The following is a 23,857-nucleotide window of genomic DNA, read 5'->3' on the forward strand; positions in this document are numbered from 1 at the left end:
TCTCCAGCATTTTGTGTGTGTTACTCTGGATTTGCAGCATCTGCAGAATCTCTTGTATTGATAAGTTGTTTGCAGAGCTTAAACCAGCCCTTACTGTGTGTATTGACCAGGTAGCTTAGACAACAGCTGAAGGGTACCTAGAGCAATCAGTAAACTACTTTTGCCTCTGTACCCTACCGTTTCCTTTATTTGTTACTTTTGTCTAACCTTCTGCCATGGGACAATCAAAGACAAAGATACCTGCTGTGACACAGGACACGGCCGATGCTGTAATCTGGAGCAACTCAGCAGATCGAGCAGCATCTGTGGCAGGAAAGGAACTCTCCTGCATCAGGACTGGTTTGTTTCTGCTGTAATTAATGCCTGGTCTGCATCAGTCTAGGAATACTTCACACATTTCTGCTTTCCTTTCCTTAAAATAAGTCACCGTGAAAGCCACTGTCAAAAGAAAACTACCCCCCCACCCCGTCCTGAACTTTTAAATCTTTTTAAAACAAAGTATTACTCATCTTTAAAAACACAAAATGCTGGCAGAACTCAGCAGGCCAGACAGCATCTATGGGAGGAGGTAGTGACGACGTTTCGGGACGAAACCCTTCATCAGGAGTGGTGAAGGGTTTCGGCCCGAAATGTCGTCACTACCTCCTCCCATAGATGCTGTCTGGCCTGCTGAGTTTTGCCAGCATTTTGTATTTTTTATTTATTTCCAGCATCTGGAGATTCACTCATATTACTCATCTTTGAAAGTTTTGGTACCACAGAATATGTACTTTTTAAAATGTGTTTCTCCAGTCTTCTATTATAGTCCGTAAGAGTTCTTCTCCATTGGAGTGGCAAGTCGTTCTATCGCTGATAACCTATTTGAGGTAAAAGTGGGCACAACTTACTGCCGGGGGGGATTCTCTGGGATTCACAGCTGGTGTGAAATGTGCCAAAGAGATACTAAAAACAAACTAAATATGGACCTGCATTTGGTACAGTTTGTAAATCGTTAATGCTTTTCGTAACAATTCCAATGAGCCCCTGCTGTTTGGCTTCAACTACAGCTCTGCGCTTTCCAGCAAATCTTCCCATCTTCTCCCAGACATACTTCTCCGCTGGCTACCAGATGGACTGCAGCTGGATATGCCACATGCTCAGCTTCTTTCACTCTTTCTGACAGCGTCTCTTCAGTATCTCCCACCTTCACCGGCACGACTTTTTGTACAATGATCGCTCCAGCATCTACTTCTTCCTGAAACAGCAACCACACCATTAGACACAAAAATTGGCTGACATCAGCCAGCTCACCTTAAAGCAGGAATTAAGCCCAAAGCTTCAAAGATGTTTGTGGATTAGTGTTGAATGTGGTGTCACATTTACATAAACATTCAGTATGGTTCTCACCCTTAAGAATAGAAGTGTAGATTATTTTTTAAATGGGGAGAAAATTCAGAAGGGTAGAGGGCCTAGTTCAGGTTAACTTGCAGGCTGAGTTAGTAGTAAGGGAGGCAAATGCGTATATTTTGAAAGGCCTAGAATATAAAAGCAAGGATGTATTGCTGGGGTTTTAGAAGGTATTTGTCACACCACATTTGGAATACTGACAACAATATTGGGCAAATTTCAGGAAAGACATGCTGGTCCTGTAGAAGGTCCAGAGGATGTCCACAAGAACGATCCTGGGAATGAAAGGCTCAATATATGAGAATCTGATGGATCTCGGCCTGTACATGATGTACTCTGAGGCAGAGACTGATAGGTTCTTGAAAGGTAAAAGGGTAAAGGGGAGAAGGTAAGACAAGTGGTGTTGATAACTTCCTTAAAAATTAGCCATGATTGAATGAGAGAGCAAATTTGACAGGCCAAATGACCGAATCCTGCTTCTATGATATTGTGCCTGTAATCTCCCTTGTGGATCACCAAAGTTTTCCAAATCCTGTGGACTTCCCAAACTTGTCAGTAGACCCCAGGTTGCTCAAAGCTGGTGTGCAGAAGCACACGGGAATGGACAGAACAGATTAAAGGGAAGCCTGATGAACCCTGAGGAGAAAAAGGAAAACGTGATTTGCTAGTAAGCGAGCAAAGTTTTCCATGGTGGATGCTCTTTCAGATACTGTCCAGTTTTACTCTTCAATATGCTGCGGAAAACTAGAAACAACTACATAGTTCAAGGGGTTAGGAAACGAAACTGCAGCACCCATAACCATTACGTACTTGAAAAAGGGAGGAAATCACAAGCCTTGCACTAAATTCCACTCTTCAGTAACAAATGAAGAAACTGTTCATTACTTGTCCTCCAAATGTCTCAGAGGAAAATTTAGAACCCACCATCTCCATTTCTAAGATCGTCCTCTTAATTCACGGCTCACTATTTCACGAAGAAGCCAAGCTGCATGGAGCTGTCATAAAGCCGGGAAATGTGGCCAAAACCGTGAAGATGCCAAACCAAATAAGCAAATCAGAAAATGCACGGAAACAGGGAAGGATATCAGGGATCCCAAATTAGCATTACATCACTAATCAGGCGCAAATGTTTCTGGAATGACTGGTACGTGTTAAAGAACCATACATCACCAATAAGAACAAGTTCCAAAAGCCAAAACCTCCACGGTCTGATTGCATTTTCAGCTTGACAAGCCACGGGAGAAACCACAATGTCAAATTTGTCAATGACGCAGGCTTATCAGCAGCAACGATGAGACGGCCTAGAGAGAGGAGGTGGAAGAGCTCGAGGCCTGGTGCCAGGCGGATAACCTCCTGCTCAATGTCAACAAGACAAAGAGATGGTTATTAACTTCAAGGGAACTCACACCCTTCACGCCCTCTTTCACATCAGTGGAAACTGCAAGCAGTTTCAAACTCCTGGCAGTGCAAATCTCACATCACCTCTCATGGTCATCCACAATCAAGAAAGCTCAACAATGCCTCTACTTTGAGGAGGCTGAAGAGAGCTGGACTATGTACACCCATACTACAACTTTCTGTAGTTGCACAGTAGAGTGTATCCTAACATGCAGCCTCACTGCATAGTACAGAAACTCCACCACGGTGGACAGGTCAAAACTGTCCAACGCATCACCGACACCAGCCTACCTCCCATCAACGACATAAACACAGGAAATTCTGCAAATGACAGAAATCTGAAGCAACACACAGTAAATTCTGGCGGGGGAGGGAGCTCAATATGTCAGGTAGCATCTACGGAAATGAACGAGGAGTTGACGTTTCGAGCCAAGACCCTTCTTCAGGTCTGGAAAGGAATAAAAAGGTGGAGGAGGAAAGGAAGGAGGATAGCTAGAAGGTAATTGGTAAAACCAGGTGGTGGGAAAGGTCGAGGGCTGGATACAAAGGAATCTGATAAGAGAGTAGAGTGGACCATTGGAGAAAGGGAAAGGGGAGGCAATAGGCAGGTGAGAAGAAGTAAGAGACCAGAATTGGGAATAGAAGAAGAGGGTAGAGGGGATAATTTTATTTAAAACTGGAAGGAGAAATCGATATTCATGCCATCAGGTTGGAGGCTAACCACATGGAATACAAGTTGCTGCTAGTCCACCCTGAGGGTGGACTCATCATGACACACGAGAAGGCCCACAGCTGATATGTTGGAATGCGAATGGGAATCAGTATTAAACTTCTGGGCCAGGCCACCAGCAAGTTCCACTTCTGGCGGATGGAGAGGTGCTGCTGGATGAAGCAGTCAAGTAACTTATGACCGGTCTCGCCAAAGTGGAGGAGGCGCATCAGGCCAAATACAATGGCCGACTCCAGCAGCTTCGCAGTTGGACTGTTGCCTCACCTGGAAGGACTGTTTGGGGCCCTGAATGAAGGTGAGGAAGGTGAAAGGGTAGGTGTTGTACTTTGGCCACTTACAGGGATAAGTGCCAGAAGGAAGACTGGTGTGGAGACAAGGAAATCACAGAGGGACAATCCCTTTGGAAAGAGAAGAGAAAGGGAGTGGGGGGAAGCAAAGATATGTTGAGTGCTCAGATCCATTTGAAGATGGCGGAAGTTGTGGAGTATGATGTGTTGGATGCAAAGGCTCATGGGGTGGTAGGTCAGGACAAGAACTCTTATCACTGTTAAGGCGATGGGAAATCGGGTGAGCGCACATGTCCAGAAAACGGAGCAGACATAGCAATGGTGGATGGAAGGAAACCCCGTTCTTTGAAGGAGGAAGACATCTCTGATGTCCTGCCTTGAGTACAGATGCGGTGGAGACGAAGGAACTGAAAAGGGAATGGCAATTTTACAAGAGACAGAGTGGGAACAGGTATAGACAAGATAGCCATGGGAACCGGTAGGTTTATAAAAGATGTGGTTCAACAGATGGAGACAGAAAAATTGAGAAAGAGCAGGGAGGTGTCATAAACTGACCAAGGCCGAGGTGGAAATTGGAGGCAAAGTTGATGAAATTGACAAGCTCAGCATGGGTGACTGAAGCAGCAACAATGAAATTGTCAACGTAATGGAGGAAGAGATGGGGGCATTACAAGGAAGGCCTGGAATGTTCTATGTAGTGAATAAAAAAGCAGATATAGCTGGGGCCCACGCATGTGTCCATGACTACCCTTTGAGTCTGGAGAAAGTGGGAGGAGCCGAAGGAGAAACGGTTAAGGGTGAGAAACAGTTCAGCCAGGCAGTGGCAGAAGGGAACTGGTTGGTTCTCACCTACCTATCACCCCCCCCCACCCCAACTGTCCCTCCTTACCTTTCTCCTATAGTCCACTCACCTCTCCTAACAGATTTCCTCATCTCCAGCCCTTTACCCTTCCCACCCACCCGGCTGCACATATAACCATCTATCTTATTCTCCTTCCCTAGCCCCCAGCCTTTTCCTCTGGTGCCTCTCCCCTTCCTGGGCAGTCCTGAAGCAGGGCCTCAGCCTGAAACGTCGACTGTTTGTTCATTTTCATGGATGTTGCCTGACCTGCTGAGTTCTGCCAGCATTTTGTGAGTATTGTTCGACATACAGTACTAGGCAAAATAACTAGGGTTCCTAAGACTTCAGCACAGTACTGTACATTATGTCTCTCCAGTTACCAAGTAGCACTTAATGCTGCTGGGCTAATCCAAAGTACTCTTATTTCTGTTTCCCCAACCACTCTCCTACTTTAACCAATATACAGCACTGCGCACAGTCTTAGGCACCCTAGCTGTATACATGTGCCCAAGACTTTGGCACAGTGTATACAGAACCAGCCGGTGGTGCAGTGGATTCTGCACCGGACTTCGAGGTGGGTGGCTTGAATCCGACTGGCCCCTTGCGCGCTTTCCATTCGCGCTGGGTTGAGTGTGGAGCTAGCAATTCGGCCCCGTAAAAAAAGGACAAAATGCTAAGGAAACGGCAAGGTTGCCAACCACTGGGCCACAAGGCACGAAGAGGAAGAACAACGTACATACAGAAAGCTGCCGGAGAAAGGCCCGCAATTTCATGAAGGAACCCTGCTCAAGGACTGTTTGTTCCACTCGCATCAGGAGGGAGGAGGGCTAGGTAACATCTGAGATCTGCCAAGACCTGAGCAGTAAAGCTGTTCACACCTCACCACCCCACCACACCACCACTACTTTATCATTTCTTGTCAGGGTCATTTATCATTTACATACAGACACTCCTGTACCTAGTGTCACATTACGTACACAAATCTATGTATATAAGCTATCTAATCACAGACAAGAGAGATTCTGCAGATGCTAGAAATCCAAGCAACACCTCAGCCCAAAACGTTGACTGTACTCTTTTCCATAGATGCTGCCTGGCCTGCTGAGTTCCTCCAGCATTTTGTGTGTGCATTATGCAAGCAATCTTATGCATTTATATTTATCGTGTGTGGTTTATTTAATTGTGCTCTTTATTTCATCGTGCGTTTTTTGGCACTGCATCAGGTCCAGAGTAACAATTATTTAATTCTCCTTTATGCTTGTGCATTGAAGATGACATCAAAGAACCCTGAATTCACAGTAATGTAATAAAAATCGCACCATTTCTACATCAAGGTCAAACAACGCACAAGTAATTGTGCATCTGTTATTGCTCTTTTGCCATGATTCTGGATGGTTTCTGTATTACCTGCTCCCACATCAGTATGGTATACTGACGGTAATAATCAACCCAACGTATTACATTTTCCCCATGGCAACATCTGTTGATCCAGTACCAGATTACCAAAAGGAACCAATTTCTGAGAACAGGGTTCAAACCCCAACTAAAGCAGCGCAATGCATACAAAATGCTGGAGGATCTCAGCAGATCAGGCAGCATCTATGGAGAGGAATAAATAGTTAACTCTTCTGGCCAAGACCCTTCATCAGAATTGGAAAGGAAGGGTGAAGAAACCAGAATGGATTCTCTCCAGCATTTTGGATTTCCAGCATCTGCAGAATCTCTTGTGTTTATAAACCAACGAAGTGTGATGGTACAAAGCAAGAAAGCCATGCACTAACATCATACCTTCCGCAACATCCCAGACTGACGTTCAGAGGCAAGAACTTTGTACCAGAGAGCGGTGGGTACATGGAACGTCCTGCCAGGGCTGGTGGCGGAGGCAGATACATTAGGGGTGCTTAAGAAACTCTTATGTAGGCTGATAGAAAAATAGAGGGTTATGTATGAGATTGATCTTAAGAGATGGTTAAAACCTCAACATAAAATATGGGCCAATGGGCCCTTACAGTCCTGTAATGTTCTATGTTCTAATAAACTGGAACTTGAAGATGGAATACTTACAGCCACAAAATGCACAGTACAGCCAGTCACCTGAACTCCAGCCTGTAACACCTGCTTGTGAGCATTAACTCCTTTGAAGGATGGGAGCAGTGACGGATGGATATTCAATAGTTTGCCTAAAAGACAGTTCAGAATTACACACTGCCCGATTGCTCTCGGGAGAAAAGAGTTACTTACTAACTCATGGATGGAGTGAATTAGATCAACTTTATTCACCGCATACATTTACATGCGTTAGGAATTTGCTGTGCAGTCTTGGTCAGAGCGTTTAATACAACAAGAAATAACATTCAATAATTATAAAGAATTATATTAGAAAATTATACAAAAGCTAATGAAGTTAGAGGTTAAAAGACAGATAGGGAATAAAATGTGCATAAGTAAGCAAATACCAGCACGTATTTACAATGCAAACATTATAAAAAGTGGGTTAAAAGTGTCTAGAGTAGAGGTTCCCAAGCTGTTTTATGCCATGGATCTTTACCATTAACCAAGGGGTCTGCAAACCCCAGGTTGGGAACCCCTGGTCTCGAGTGTAGTGATGCGATGGGACTAAAAGATGCCGGTGGGGTTGGGGGGGGGGGGGTGGAGAGACACATAGCAACATGGAGAATTTTAAAGAGATTCCCCAAGGTATTATGAAAGTTGAGATATTATGTACTGTTATAGATTGGAGTAACCTTGTTAAAAACAACGATTAATTTACTGAATTTTTAAAGTTTTAATGTTAATGGGCTTAATGAACTGGTGAAAAGAAAAAGAGTTTTAACATACATTAATGAAAGTAGATATAGCCTTTTGGCAGGAAACACATTTAACAGAGATAGAACACCAGAAATTAAAGAGAGATTGGGTCAGGAATGTTATTGCAGCTTCATTTAATTCAAAGGTGAGGGGAGTTGCAATTTTGGTTAATAAAACCTTACCAATTAAAATACAAAATGTATTAATTGATTCTGCGGGGAGATATGTGATTATACATTGTCAAATCTTTTTGGAATTATGGACTCTTATGAATATTTATGCACCAAATGAAAATGATGCAAAATTTATACAAGAAGCTTTTTTGAATTTGGCCGACGCACATGATAAAATATTAATAGGTGGAGACTTTAACTTTTGTCTAGACCCAGTTCTAGATAGATCGACTAAGGCTATTACAAAATCAAAAGTAGTAAAACTAACTTTATCATTGATGAAAGATTTAAATTTTATTGATATACGAAGAAGAATTAATCCAAGAGAAAGAGATTACTCATTTTATTCAAATAGACATAAAACTTATTCAAGAATAGATTTTTTTTATAATCAAAGAATATTCAACATAGAGTGAAAAGTATGGAATATAAAGCGAGAATACTGTCAGATCATTCCCCTTTGATAATGACAATGATAATGATGGATAAGGAGGAATTGATTTACAGATGGAGATTTAATTCAATATTATTAAAACAACAAGATTTTTGTGATTTTATGGAAAAACAGATTCAATTTTTTTTGGATACAAACTCATATTCAGTTGATGATAAATTTATACTATGGGAAGCGAAGAAAGCATATTTGAGGGGCCAGATAAGAAGTTATACTTCTAAAATTAAGAAAGAATATATGGTAGAAACGGATCAATTGGAAAAAGAGATTGCAAAATTAGAAAAAGAATCTCAAAGATATACGACAGAAGAAAAACGAAGACAACTTGTCAATAAGAAGCTACAATATAATACGCTCCAGACATACTGAACAGAAAAAGCAATTATGAGAACTAAACAGAGATATTATGAATTAGGTGAAAGATCACACAAGATTCTTGCTTGGCAGTTGAAAACAGAGCAGGCTTCCAAAACGATAAACGCAATTAAAACAAGTGCAAATAAAATTACTTATAAACCTTTAGAAATTAATGAAACCTTTAAAAAATTTTATTCCGAATTATATCAATCTGAATCACAAAATGATGTTGTTGAGATAGAAAGATTTCTATCACAAATAACTCTTCCAAAATTGAATTTAGAAGAACAGAAAGGATTAGATATGCCTTTTACATTAAAAGAGGTTGAAGAAGCCCTAGGATCACTCCAGAATAATAAATCTCCAGGAGAGGATGGTTTTCTGCCTGAATTTTATAAAAAGTTTAAAGATTTACTAATCCCTCCTTTTATGGAGTTAATATATCAAGCGGAAAGAACACATAAACTTCCAGAATCTTTTTCGACAGCGATTTTAACAGTATTGCCAAAAAAAGATAGAGATCCTTTAAAACCAACATCATATAGGCCTATTTCTTTGTTGAACACGGACTATAAAATAATAGCAAAAATTTTATCTAATAGATTACCTAAATATTTACCAAAATTAATACATATGGATCAAACGGGATTTATTAAAAATAGACAATTGGCAGATAATGTAACTCGGTTACATAGCATAATTCATTTGGCACAAAAGAGGGATGAAATGAGTGTGGCAGTTGCTTTGGATGCAGAAAAAGCATTTGATAGATTGGAATGGGATTTTTTATTTAAAGTATCGGAAAAATATGGGTTAGGAGAATCTTTTATAAACTGGATTAAAACCTTAAATACTAGTCCCAAAGCTAAAGTAGTGACAAATGGCCAAATTTCAACACCATTTCAGTTAACAAGGTCAACTAGACAAGGTTGTCCATTATCACCTGCTCTATTTGTATTGGCGATAGAACCATTAGCTGAATTAACTAGAACCGATTCAGATATTATGGGCTTCAGGGTTAACCAGGAGGAATACAAGATTAATCTATTTGCTGATGACGTTCTGATTTATTTAACAAACCCATTGCATTCGTTGCGTAAATTATCTTTTAGATTGGAAGCAAAATGGTTGAGCAGATTAACTGCCAGGGGAAAAAACTTTTAAAGCGGCGTGAAGTTTTGTTTGTCTTTATTAGAAAGGAGCTTTCGGAAAAGGCAGTATGCAAAGGCCTAGAGCCAGCAACGATTTTCCCTGCTCACTTTTTTTTGTCCTGGACACACTCAAGTCTTGCGCTGATGGCCATACTTTTCTGCTGGCATAACAGTTTGCTGTAGCTTTCCTAGATTGTGAGAGGATGCTGCACCAAACCAGACAGTATTGGCTGATGTGAGGACGATGGCAAGGTAGAATTGTACCAGTATGTTCTGGGAAAGATAGTATTTTACCAACTGCCACAAGAAGTACATCCTCTTTTGTATTAAGAATTTAAAACAGAAATCCAGCCACAAGGGTTGAATTCTCTGCTCCGGAGAGATCACTAACCGAATATATCTAATGCCAAGGTCAATGGTATTTGAACAACAGGGGAATCAAATTGCAATGATTGGATGGAAAAGGAGAGAACAACTGATTCTGTTAAGATCTTATTGAATAGATAAAGTGGCTGGAAGCATACATCTTGCCTCTAGTTCTAACGTCCATAAAAATATAAAATCAAACAATTTAAAAGTTATAAATCTTGTTAAAAATCTGCCACCTTGCAAGTCTGCCCAAGTTAGCTACAAGTGCCTGTTATTGACTAGTTAAGAGTCTTAAACAGGGACCAATATTTGTATGTCACTTTGCATTTCAGAATTTTTCCTCACTGTACTAGTAGTGCTTCTATAAGAATATTTTTTTTTCCTGATCATTACTTTCAGTTAACAATAGTTTCAGTAAATCCAGTTAAAATGTAATTCAAAAGTGGTCGCAACTGAAGGTAAAGGATAATTTTAACTACTATACCTCCTCTCAAGACTTGCCACGTTAATGTAGCTATCAATGAAAATATTGTTGCAAAATTTAAATTTCTGTGTGTGCAGAATGGAGATTTTAAAAAAATGCCAAAAAAACATTTACTTCCCATGTAAAATTTCCCTCAGACTGCTCGGATTGATAAAGAGACAAAAAAGAAAAATCAAATATTTACCATTCCACTTTTTGACAAAGGGACCAGAGAGGATTCTCATAAATCCAGCGAGGCAAACCAGTTCAACAGAGAATTCCTGAAGCACCTGATCGACAGTGCTGTCAAATTCAGAACGACTTCCAAATAATTTGTGGTCGATTACCTGCAGGTTTTCCAATGTAAAAGAATTCAAATGAGGTACATATTAGGAATAGTTGAAATAAATCAAATTTACATGATCTTGTTCATCTTCTGTATTGTTCCTCTTTCCACAAGCCATAGTGCTTTTGCTCTTGCATGCTTGTAGAAAGCAGTTAATTTTAACACCTCATAGTACTTCAATTGACCATATTCACTGTATTGGAGAGAGTCCAGAGGAGGTTCACGAGAATGATCCCGGGATTGAAAAGGTTAACAAATGAGGAGGGTTTGATGGCTCTGGGCCTGTACTCACTGTAGTTTAGAAGAGAGAAATAAGCTCGTTGAAACCTATCAAATATGGATATGCCGAGCGAGAGTAGATGTGGAGAGGATGGTCCCTATAGTAGGGAGACTAGGACCAGTGGGCACAACTACAGAGTACAAGGAGGTCCCTTTACAACAGAAATGAGGACGAAATTATTTAGTTAGTGAGTAGTGAGTCTGTGAATTCTTTGCCACAAACAGCAGTGGGGTCCAATTCACTGGGTATACTTAAAGCAGAGAAGGCAGAAGAATGGGTTTCAGAGGGATAATAAATCAGCCGTAATGGAATAGTGGAGCAGCCAAGTGGCCTAATTATGCTCCTATGTCTTAAGATGGTTTGGTCTTATGTACAGGTAAATCCAGCATGGATTTCCATTAAAAACCAAGGAACTACAAAAACACGTTGTTACCATTTATTTCAGTATGTATTGTATCTTAAATAGAGACAGCAATGTATGACATAAATCATGTCCAGGTATCAGTAATACTATTTTACCTACAAATGTATCCAGTATATCACTCTGTTCTTCATAAACTAAAAATTTAATCTCAAAAACACCAGCATGTATGACTTTTAAGTCATACACATCCTCCCAGTGCCTTGTGGCGCATCAGGCAGAAACCGTGCTGTTTCTTTAGCATTTGTCTGTTTTTTTATGAGGTCCAGCTGATGGCTCGATGCTCAACCCAGCACGGATGGAAAGCAAGCAAGGAGCTGACTGGATTCAAATCAGGGATCATGAATTTGGTTGCACTTAAATCTGTGGATTATGGCGTAAAGCATTACGCACCGAATTTCCTTTTTTACTAGGGTGGAGGCAGTAACCACGGGTAAATGAGCAATGGCTAAGAACACCTGGGTCTCAGTTTTCTTTTTCGAACTGCTAACGAGCATTATATCTGAAATTTTGCATGTGAGCATAAAGTCAGTCCAGGGCTAATGTAAAAGGACAGCCTTGATCTTCAAGTGCTAATAACTGTTTAGACCTTCAACTTGCGATTAGTGGGTTTTCGGTTGCACTTTTACTATCTAAATCTCAGATGCAAGATTGAAAGTATAGGCACTGAAGATCAGGAAAGCATCAACCCCCTTGCATTAGCTGTCAGGTTACTTGCTCTTACCCTAGCTTTTACTCACATATGATAATTACTGGACTACATCTTTTGCCTAAGACCATGCTACCAAATGCAGAGGTGCTCTCACCCTCGTAGGAATGCCAGCTCGGGTCGCTTTCTTCAGTCCCTCTACGCCACTTTTGTTGGAGATAACAATGACTACCTCAGCATGACTAGTAGGGTCCTTTGTGTGTTCTATAATGGACTGAAGGTTTGTTCCTTAAAAGAAAAAGAGAAAAATATATTGAAAAACTCAACAGGAAAGGTCATGCAAGTTTCAGAGAAAACAGGAATTGTCAGTCATCTTCTCAGATAAATACAACTTGCAGCTTCTGGTAAATACAACACTCACCCAAAATCAAGAATCTGAGCTCCACATATGATAGAACAATGGTTATACAAAGCAAGGCTCTCCCCTGGCAGCAGACAGAGAACAACTTGAAGATCATACAAAGGGTTTAATGGTTCATCTTCCTGGTCCACCACACAGTTCAACTCCAAAGCAGACAGACAGCTGGTTTGTGTATTTCCTCCATGATAAAAGAGGAAATAAAGATGCCCTGCCATTCAGTATGGTCATTGCTGCTCTACGCCAGGCCTCACCTCCTTTTCTACACCAGTATAATATCCCCCAGCATTATCCACCTCCCTTTTAAATGCCCTCGTGAATTAGCCTCCACACCCCAGCAGGAAAACTCCAGATTAATCACTCTTATGCTAAGTAAGTTCCCATGCACCACAGCTTTTGATAACAACACTCTTATCCTGTAAGTATGTTTCTTTGCTCAAGGATCTCCCACTTCTGGAAACATCTCAACATGTCCTTCATGATCTTCTGTTTCGATAATATCACCCCCCCCCCCCCTCAATTTTCCACACTCCACTGAACACAAGTGTCACTTTTTAAACTATTTGTTTTCGGACAGACAAACCCATTGTCATCAATTAGCCCTGTGATCACTTCTGGATGGCCTCCAAATCGAAGCGTGCATAAAATGAGTCGAGGTCATCTGGGAGGGAATCCTCACAGCCATTCATATTAGGATTCACCTTGTGGGAAACAATGGCCTGCAAACCCTGCCAGAGCTGATGTGCATCTGATTCCGTCTCTAACTTCAGGCTCTGCATTTCAATCTCACTCAAAGCCCAGCACGCTTTCCACAATTCTTTTCTCTTCTAGGGAAACCGCACTCACAAACTGGGTCTGCAGTCTGCTGCCCGCCACCCGCCAATTTTGAGGGTTCTGCACCAACAGTCAATACCCCTGAGGCTTTCCCCCAAGACACAATGAATCCCCAGAGTCTAGTCTGACAGAACCTACACACACACATTCTCTCTCTCTCAAATGAACACCAATCCACTCTCTTTGCAATTTTTGCTCATTTCTTTCTCAATTCCTGCTAAAACATTGTTTACATTTACATAATTTATTATTATACTGTAATTTGCCCTTTACTGCGCCTATTGTCTAGCTTATTAATTATTGTACTGTCTTGCACTGTTTTGTGCACTTTATGTAGTCCTGTGTAGGTCTCAAGTCTAATGTAGTTTTGTGTTGTTTCATGTAGCACCATGGTCCTGAAGGAACGTTGTTTCATTTTTACTGTGTACTGTACCAGCAGTTATGGTTGAAATGACAATAAAAGTGATTTGACTTGACTTGAATAACCAAGAGATGAGGTTACTGCGGGCAGTGTACCACCAAAGCCCACTCCTGAACATCCAGACAACCTTCAAGTGCCTGCTGCTGTCAAAGGCTTCTGAAATGTGGCTGATAAATATTTACAAACTATTCAATTTAACTGAGGTTATTTTTAGAAAACTGAAACTAAATAAATAAAAATTTACATTAGAAGTTTTTGATTATTTGATAGCAAATGCTCAAAGTAAAATAATTCCGACACACAGGCCAGCAGAGTGGTACAGCAGGTACAACTACTGCTCCTTGGCCTAGCTTCAATCCTCACCTCTGAAGCTGTCTTTGTGAAGTATGCACGTTTTCCCTGCGAACACAGGAGATCTACCCAGATGCTGTGGCTTTCCCTACGCCCAAAGAGGAGGCAACTGATAGGCTAATTAATCACTGTATAATGCTCCTGGTGTTGGTGGGCAGTGGGAGAATCAGGGGGCAGGAGTTAATGGACACATGAAAGAGCTGGATACCAGGAATTAAGTGGGAGTATGGGATTGTTGGAATGGCATTGAAAGCCAGAACAGGCTCAATGGACCAAATGGCCTCCATCTATATCATAAGGAATATAGACATGAGATCAGCCTGACATAAACCAGGAGTTGATGCGAAGTACATCTCACCGCATTCTCCAGTGCACCAATATTCTACCACTGCGCTCAACAGGAGATAGACACAACGGTCACTCCTCGCTCTTTTTTTTTGGCCGAACACATATTAAGTCTACGATGAACGGCCAGCAACTTGTAGCTCCCTTTGGAACTGCTGGTCGTCAGCCAACGCAATTTGGTCCAATGGAGCTGAAAGTCGATTCCAACAGGAAAGAGCCAACGCAGTACCATGCTAACAAACTAAATGCCAAGATCAGGAAGGGGCGAAGAAGCCATTGGCACAGAAAGTGCACTGCTGCAGAATCTGGAACATAGTCCCACCGTACGAAGCTCAGAATGCAATTCCCACAGTTGCACGACGAGAACTCCGATTGCAATCAGGTCAGTAGAAATTTTATCAGCAATGAGGAGCAGCTTTCACACAAACAAACAACTATGGTACACATCATCTTGAACTGAACAAAAAAATACATCAAACAATTCAGCATCAGCTTCAGCCTATTCTGGTTGCAAGTAAATAAAATGTTCATTTTTCTATATAATTAGTTTCATTTGTTTGTCATTTGAACAACTCACCTGTTCCAGAGATAAGAACACCCACTTTCATTTTTCGAGTCTGACCTTCACAATGTGATAAGTCACCACCTGCTGCACTTCTATTCAACTGGTGACCTAACTGTAGTGTTTTCATGAGGTTTTTAATTGATACCCTTTCACAACCTGTAAAAAAGAATGAAGTCATTTTTAAAAACATTTGTTAAAAAATGCTCCAGCAAAAATTGGGTACTTGAACAGCTCGGCACGAGCAGAATATTTTCCACTGAACGTCAAAATAAAAGGCTGAAATCAGCTGATTGTATGTTACATTTTTCAGTACAACTGGGAAAAGAATTTGAATATTTCTGCAAGAATGTGAGAAGCAAGGATCACTGCCTTAAAATTCTCCTCATAAACTGACAATTCTGCACAGTGGAAAATGGTGAAGCATCAACAGCTAACCACACACAAACTCTTCTTTGCGCTAAAGGTTTTCCCGTCTCTCTCGAAGGCAATGAGATCTTGCTGCAGGGGTATGTTGAGAATGCCTGAACTCCAACAAACTTGCATGTTCTTATTACAGAGGATGCTGCAGGTTAACTCAAACTAATCTCACAAGGCAGCTGCGGTCATCCTTGGATGCTTTATCAGGACTCGACCCAAAACGTTGGCTGTTCATTCCTCTCCAGTGATGCTGCCAGACCTGCTGAGTTCCTCCAGAACTCTGTTTTTCCAGCATCTGCAGAAGCCTGTGTTCATAATCATCCTTACTAGGGTAACCTTAAAGTATGGAATAACCATGGAATAAAGTACAGAATCGGGGTTTGATTCCCGCTGCAGTTGGTAAGGAGCTCGTACATTCAGCACATGACCACGCAGGTTTTCTCCACATTCTAAAGACATATTGGTTGGCATGCCATGCTGGGGGGATGCTACGTTGGTGCTGGAAGCACGTTGACATTTGCAGGCTGCCGCCAACCCAATCCTTGGGTGCAAAACAAAGCATTTCACTATATGTTTCGATGCACGTGTGACAAATAGTCACAGAAAAGTACAGGACAGAACCAGGCCCTTTGGCCCATCCAGTCCATGCCGAAACATTTAAGCTGCCTACTCCCCTCGACCTGCACCTTCTGTACCATACACCTATCCAAACTTCTCCTAAACGTTGAAATCAAGTTCGCATGCACCACCGTGCTGGCTTCTTGTTCCACACTCTCACAACCTTCTGAGTGAAGTTTCCCCTCATGTTCCCCTTAAGCTTTTCACTCTCAACCCATGACCTCCCACGCAACCTCAGTGAAAATAGACTGCCTGCATTTACCCTATCTATACCCCTCATAATTTTGTATACCTCTATCAAATCTCCTCTCAATCTTTTACGTTCCAAGGAATAACCTAATCTTTAAACCAATCAAAATCCATTTATTTATGGCAAAATCACAGATCAGGTAACTATTTGGATCAAATTTTACTAGGTATTCTAGCCAATGAGTAACTAAATTGGATATTTCCCATTGCAGTTCAGGCCACATTATTTCCATGTCATATTTTATGCATGTGATGATACCCTTAATGTGTACATGATGTTCCAGATGCACTAGATTGGATCAAAAGGTTGAGATCTATTGCCTTTATCACTCACTCACAGTAAAACAAGTCTATCGTGCAGAAAGTCAGGAACCATGCTTGAATTACGGGGTCCCCAATGAGCCATTGTTCAATCCTTACAAACCCCTCATTGATTGGTTCATAATGCCCCTCTGTAGAGAGGCTGCACTCACGCCTGCAATGGACGTCGGAAGACGGCTGTGGCAGTGGCCTGAACCCACCTCCAGAACTCCAGGGAAAGAGGGGAGGGTGGAGGGTGGAGTAGGGGCAAGCAGCAGCTCTGGACAGCGGTGGAAACTCCCTCAGTGTGTTCATTCACTACAGAGATCGGTGAATACCTGGGCATAAAGTGAATCGAGGCATATCAAAAGATGCTGGGAGAATGCCGGCTGCTCCAGTCACCTCCCACATTCCAAAGACATCAGAGTTAGATCTGGGCATGCTACACTGGTGCTAAAAGTGTGGCAATACTTGCGGGGCTGCTCCCAGCACAGCTCACACTGCGTTGGTCATTGATGCAAACGATGTCCGTTTTGATATACACATAACAAATAAAGCTAATCTCTTTACAAAAGGGCACCGACATAAAATATCAGCATCTTAATAAATGGCAGAGCATGCTCGAAGGGCACTACGAGCATACTTCTGCCCCTATTTTCTATGTTCCTAACCAACACAGAGCTGTTTAACCCTTTGCATATCCCAATGACACGCCCAACAACCATCCAACAGAAGTGAACAGGAATGGATCAGGAATTTTGTCCGCCTCCTTATCCCCAAACATTAAGTTTAACACTGTTAACCTTTCCACTTTTCTCCCGAGATTGGATAACTGTATACACGCAAAGGAAAAATGAGACTTTTTCCTGTTCTTTTCACATCAGCACCACAATATGGTGAAGTTAGTCAATTTGAACCACTGCTAACTCTTAATAGCTAAACATCACCTATTCATTTTGAATCGAATAATAATGATTTCCACATAAAGCTGGCAAATAACTGCCATTATATTGACAGCTGGTTTTCACAAACCTAACTTAATAATTGGAAATCAGCCCATAACCACCATTCAGTTCCTCCCCAGTCTTCACAAACTTAAGAGGGTAAGAGACCTGTATTGTGCGGCACAACACTTCCAACAATCCACGCTTCGTAGCAGCTTTGCACCTTCCACAGGACGTCGTCAGCACAGTCCTTGTCCACTACCAGCACAGCTCCAATTCCACAATTAAACGTGCGAGCCATTTCCTCTTCAGAAAGACCGCCCAATTGTTGTAGCCATGAAAAGATTTCCGGAATCTTCCAAAATGATGCATCTTTTAAGTGTCACAGAAATAAAACAGTAAGTTCAGAATGAGAGTTTGGAGTTAACTTGACACAGTCTCACTTCCCTTACGATGCTCCTTCCGGAGTATTTAGACAAAAGAGATTTGGGTCATTTCAATATAAAAGATTATTCAACATTTTGGAGCTTTGGTTATATAATGTCAGGGATTGTCCATATAAGAATACAATCTCTGAAACTGACTGCATTGAAACCTGAGTTTTTGACTGTATTGAAACCATAGTCAGTCTATGTATACAACTATTACTTATTCATTGTGTTTTATAAGATTGCTTTATAGTTATATTGTGTTTTATTTTAGTTTTTATTGCGTTCTTTATGTTTATTGTGCTGCAGAGGATCCGGGAGAACCATCAGCTCACTACACTTGTGAACTGAAGAATAACAATAAGCAACCTTGAATCTTGAAATAAAAATCTACTGTAGATTGCCACACAAGTACATTGAACTACTAAAATGTCAGACTACAACTGCCTAAAGGGAATTTTATCATCCAACATTTAAGGTAACCAAAGAGATGGTCAAGTTTGAAAATCCAGCAAAATTATCATTTGAATCATAATCAGAGAGTTCTATATTCTGCCACAGCAGCTTACTATTACTAAAAATAACTTAATCTGCTTTCCTACAGGTTTGACATCAATTTAAAATTGACAATTCCTCTTGCCAGCTAAATATCTAGCAAAGGTATTGAAATATCACAGCAATCGATGGGGCTGAATGGACAGTTTATACTATAGAACACTCCGCAGTACATAAGCACAGTGCTCCTTACCTAATGTAACACCAAGATTTTCTGGAAGAACTCTGGGAATGTTTTCTAGTAGTCCACCTCCAGTAATGTGAGCGTAAGCTTTCACGTTCCCCTGACGCAGAATAGGCAGCAATGCCTTGGCATATATTCTAGTCGGCGTTAGCAGCACATCTCCTACGGAGAAGTTGCAGGAAAATCTTTACAAATGAAATTCTACTGTTGAGTGCTATAAATAGCAATGCAACCAAAACAAGCAGCTAATGAAAATGCTGCAAATGTTGGATATCTGAAAATAATCTTAGTTCAAAGGTCGTTATCTCAGAACAGAATCACGAAGTAACAGCATAGAAGCAGGCTCGTCACCCCATCTAGTTCATGCCAAATAGTCTTTCTGCCGAATCCCATTGACCCATATATTGACCATAGTCCCCACCTGCCATCCGTGTACTTATTCAAACCTCTCTTAACTGTTACAATCCAACCCGCATCCACCACTTCCACTGGCAGCTGGTTCCCCTCACCACCCTCGGAACGAACAAGCTCCCCCTTACGTTCCCCTTAAACATTAACACTTTTAATCGGTAACCCATAACCTCTAGTACGAGTCTAACCCATCCTCAAGCCCGCTAGCATTTACTCTATCTACCTCAATTTCGTATGCCTCTATCAAACTGCCCCTCATTCTCCTCAGCTTCAGAGAACGTAGGCATAACCCAGGCCCAGCAACGTCCTTGTAAATTTTGTCTATTTTTCATCTTAATGGTATCTTTCCTTTAAGATGAAAATATTAACTTCTCTCTCTGTAAATGCTGCCTGCCATGAGATTTCACCACTTGCTGCTGTAAGTTAAGAGATGAATTACAGTAGACATCATTTTCTAATGGGCCTTGGAAATCGGCTCACGAAGGCATAGAGCAGATAAATGAAAACTTAAATTAAGCTTTCAAAATGGACATCTTAGAACGTACACTCAATTGGCCACTTTACTAAGTAACTCCTACACTTAATAAAGTGGCCACTGAATGTACAGCATGTTTGAGGTCTTTTGCTGGTGTATCTGTTTGGCTGATTAGATATTAACAAGTGGGTGTAGACTTATACCTATTAAAATGGTCACCGAGTACATTAGAAATAAACAAATAGATCCACAAGTACACTTCGTAAGAAATCACCAAATTTCAAGTCACATCATTCAAAAGTATTTTAAATTCCAGAACTCTGAAATGCCAAGTTTTGCAGATGTGTAATTGTCTTTAAGCTTTCTGTTATGATGTCTACTGTGCACTGGAAGATACAACAAAAAAAGTTAGTATTTTAGGAGACTGTCCCTAGAGGGTTTCCCAAAACATTTCCATTATTTACAACATGGAATGAGACCATTTGGCCTATCAAGTCTTTGCCAGCTCTCAAACCTGCCTCACGCATTCCAACTTTTTAATTGAAAGTCACATCCGCAGTCGTATCACGCTTAAGGGCCACTTTGACGCATCGACACAAAGCCCATTCACAAATTCATCTGAAGTAGCACAAGCAACATTGGTTTACTCTTTGTACAGCTGCACCTGGAGGAGCAGACTAGAAGGGCGTATCAGAAGGATAACAGCTCCTTCCTGATGTAAAAAGATGTAGGTGAACTACCAAGAAAATCTCACAAACCAAATCTTACCGAGTGTCTGAGAACCATAGCTGGATGGTGCTGGGGAGCAGCACTGCAAAGACGACTTCTCCAGAATTGCTCGGACAAGGCTAAAGCCGTTACTATGAAGTCCAGATGAAGCAACGCCAATGAGGACATCACCAGCACAGATGTGCTCCACCTTGGGTAGCATCTGCCCACGTTCCACTGCTCCCACTGCAAAGCCTGCCAGATCGTACTCTCCCAGGGAATACATTCCCGGCATTTCAGCAGTCTCGCCCCCTACGAAGCAGGCAGATGACAAAATTAAACCATGCCGATGCCAACTGATAAAAGAACTGGCAGCAAAACACAGGGGAAACAAAACATTTTTAAAACTTGTCAAATGCAAATTCCACTTAACTTGCATTACTTAGACGGACAGTTAGGATTAGTGAGTTCTGGCGTACGCTATGATGGCGCCAGAGTGTGGCTGTCCAGCACAATCCCCGCTGATCTGATTTGGCGCAAACGGGCACTTCATTGTACGTTTCAACGTTTTGATGAACGTGACAGATAAAGCTAATGCTTAACCTTTAAATAGTACCTTTAACATGACATTTATCTTTCCATAAAGAAGCCCCCTAACTCAATTGGACAGACTGGATATTGGGCATATCCTGTCAAAAACTCGGGGCCATAAGAACAGGATAGCTACTAACAAATACAATGGGGAAGAAAAGGGAAATTTCCTTGATCAGAGAAATTGGAACGTAGAATTTTATGCACTAATCATATCAGACTATGTACTTGACCAAAGTTCATTAAGTAGAAATTGATCTAATACAAGTTTCTTTAGATAGGCTTGTATAGCACTGACATAGAAAAGTCCCAAAATTACAATTGCTTTGACCCTTATTTGTTTGATAGTGGAGCCTTACCCAACAGTGCACATCCTGCCATTTTACAGGCCTCTGCGATACCAGCAATCACAGTCTGTGCTGTGCCCACATCAAGTTTACCACAGGAAAAGTAATCGAGGAAGAAAAGTGGCTCTGCTCCTTGTGCCAGGATATCGTTTACGCACATCGCTACCAAGTCCTGACCCAAAGTGTCGTGTTTGTTGCACATCTGCGCAATCTGTCCACAGTCAAAATGGAAATAGGATACGATGAGAAAATGAACACGGACGACATTGTGATAGAAAAATTCAAATTTTACTTCAAGTATAGCTAGAACATGTGCAAGTGACACCTTTAGTTTGGTTCCAACACCATCAGTTCCAGAGACTAGGATTGGATCATTGTATCCAGCTGCCTTCAAGTCAAAGATGCCTGCAAATCCTCCAAGCTCAGCATTACAGCCTTGAAAGTAGAAAGAAACAACTTCTCAGAACTGGAAAGTTAATCTCTGAATAAAATCCTTTGGCCCACTCCATGTTAGTGTTTAAACAGAGCATTAAACAGTGTCTTAATTCATTTGTTCTTTATTCCAATGGGCACTTGGAAAGCTGACTGGCTATAGAATATATTGTTGCAACACTATTTCTTCTAACTTCTTCCATTCTTTGTGGTGATCGGATTCAAGCTAATGCTGATCACCTACCCGTGGAAACAGAAGGGCCAATCTTGCAGCCAGGCATGACTCCTTTAGCTGGACTTGTCTGCTGTTCACTGTAAAGTTTAGCACTTGCCCTGCCTTGCACTAACAGCGTCTTCTGCTACGCCACCTCTGCCGTCAGGTGCTCCTGCCCTGCTCGAGCAGTCCCCAAGAAATCCAACACAGGGAAGCTAGAATTTCCATGAACTTTCCATCTCCTGGGCTGTGAATTCTGGTCATCGAGTCTAGGCCAGAAATACCATGATCCCTCCTCCCACTGTAATCAGGGTGAAGAAACAGCTGCCAGCATGTAGATCTTATTCCCGAGTTTGGTAAGTTAGTTTATATGTATTTAAAAAGCACGTTTTCCAGAGTTTTAAATTTTTCAAACCAATTATTAAATACGCCACAAAGAATTTTCCAGTGGTAAATGAACTGACAAGCTTCAGTGCCAGATCTGACTGGCTGTGAAGAGGGCCTCACAAGCTGTCAATGCAGCTCTCAGCAGGGTGAGAGACGTTTGCATAGCGAAATGCCCTGTGCTTAGTCATAACCCCACCTTCCAGCAGAAGTTATGTCAGGCAGGGTAGGCAATCAGTGATCTCAGAGGGTCATGTGGACCTACGTTAAACAGCTTAACTATTTAATATCCCAGAACTCTTTACCGGATTCCACTTTCAGCCTTTACTATTCAAATAAACATGTACCCCATTTTTCAAATCAACTCTTGTTCCTCATTCCTCCATTTTAATGATAGTAACAAATCTGCTTCAAATTTTCCTCCAATCTTTCTGCAAAACACTTTTTAAAAAACTACGCAGTTTTCCAATTCTGGCCTTAGAACTTTGTATAAATTCATTTTCCCTTCCTTAAAAAGTGACATTTTATGTTAAAACACAAAATGCTGGCAGAACTCAGCAGGCCAGAGAGAGAAAGAGAACCAGACTAAAATTATAGATAGGGATGGAGCAAGGGGGGGGGGGGGGGGGCAGGGGTATCAACGGAGGTCTGTGAGTTGGATGTTCATGCTGGCAGGTAGGAGGCTACCTAGGCGGGAGATAAGGTATTGCTCCATCGACCTGCGCGCAGCCTCATATTGACGGTAGAGGAGGCCATGGACAGACATGTCGGAGTGGGAGTGGTCTGTGGAATTGAAGTGTGTGGCCACAAGGAGATCCCGCCACTGCTGGAGGACTGAGCGCCGGTGTTCGGTGAAACGGTCTCCCAGTCTGCGGCGGGTCTCCCCAATGTATAAATGGCCACATCGCGAGCACCGGACACAGTATATCACCCCAGTTGACTCGCAGGTGAAGTAGTGCCCTGAAACCTTTTACATTAATTGTGTTATATTAAAAATGGAATAATACAAAATATTGATTCCCTCATTAAGATTATTGTGTTCTCAGCATTTTCTCTAACCAGTTATATATACATCTTGAAATGTTCCATGTTGTAATGTTATGTAGTTAATCATTTAAAACTAAAATATTACTCAAATGCATTTTGCACAAACATAGAAGATCATAGTGAAGCATGGTTCAAATGCAGACATCGGCTTACCTGGCCTAGAGGTGGCTGCTGCAAGTGGCTTAATTGAATGGACCAATGTGTTTCCAGCCACAATATCAACTCCACTGTCTTTGTAGGTCAGTCCTCTGTAGAGAGAAGTTGGGATAAATAACATGCAAGTTTAGCATGGGGAAAATAAGTATAAACCTTACCAAAATTGGCCCACGTTAACATGAAGTCGTCTGAAATCCTGCATCTTGTTCTTTTTCTACCAGAGAGTTTTGAAGTGTATTGTACCCACAAAGCTGTTTGCTGCCTGTCATCCCACACATGCCAGCCACTTTCAGAGAAGGCAATGAACATAATATAGAACCTGTTTGTTCTGTTGTGGCAGTACCACAGAC

At 41.5% G+C, this 23,857-nt stretch overlaps 1 protein-coding gene across 3 annotated transcripts in view; it reads right to left on the minus strand.

The window, feature by feature from the left end:
- Positions 1-650: 650 nt before the first annotated feature.
- Positions 651-23,857, minus strand: part of gart (phosphoribosylglycinamide formyltransferase) — a 54,731-nt gene continuing 31,524 nt past the window's right edge. For all 3 annotated transcript variants that reach the window (XM_073045047.1, XM_073045046.1, XM_073045048.1), the window contains 11 exons: positions 23,505-23,599; positions 21,600-21,709; positions 21,287-21,485; positions 20,397-20,648; positions 18,752-18,904; positions 17,744-17,947; positions 15,060-15,203; positions 12,271-12,401; positions 10,623-10,764; positions 6,707-6,822; positions 651-1,234 (listed from right to left, as the gene is read on the minus strand). In XM_073045047.1, coding sequence (XP_072901148.1) covers positions 1,037-1,234; positions 6,707-6,822; positions 10,623-10,764; positions 12,271-12,401; positions 15,060-15,203; positions 17,744-17,947; positions 18,752-18,904; positions 20,397-20,648; positions 21,287-21,485; positions 21,600-21,709; positions 23,505-23,599 — 1,744 coding nt within the window. In that variant the 3' untranslated portion in view covers positions 651-1,036. The remainder of the gene's footprint in view (positions 1,235-6,706; positions 6,823-10,622; positions 10,765-12,270; positions 12,402-15,059; positions 15,204-17,743; positions 17,948-18,751; positions 18,905-20,396; positions 20,649-21,286; positions 21,486-21,599; positions 21,710-23,504; positions 23,600-23,857) is intronic.

This window comes from Hemitrygon akajei, chromosome 5 (assembly GCF_048418815.1).
Source record: "Hemitrygon akajei chromosome 5, sHemAka1.3, whole genome shotgun sequence".
Lineage (NCBI taxonomy): Eukaryota > Metazoa > Chordata > Chondrichthyes > Myliobatiformes > Dasyatidae > Hemitrygon > Hemitrygon akajei.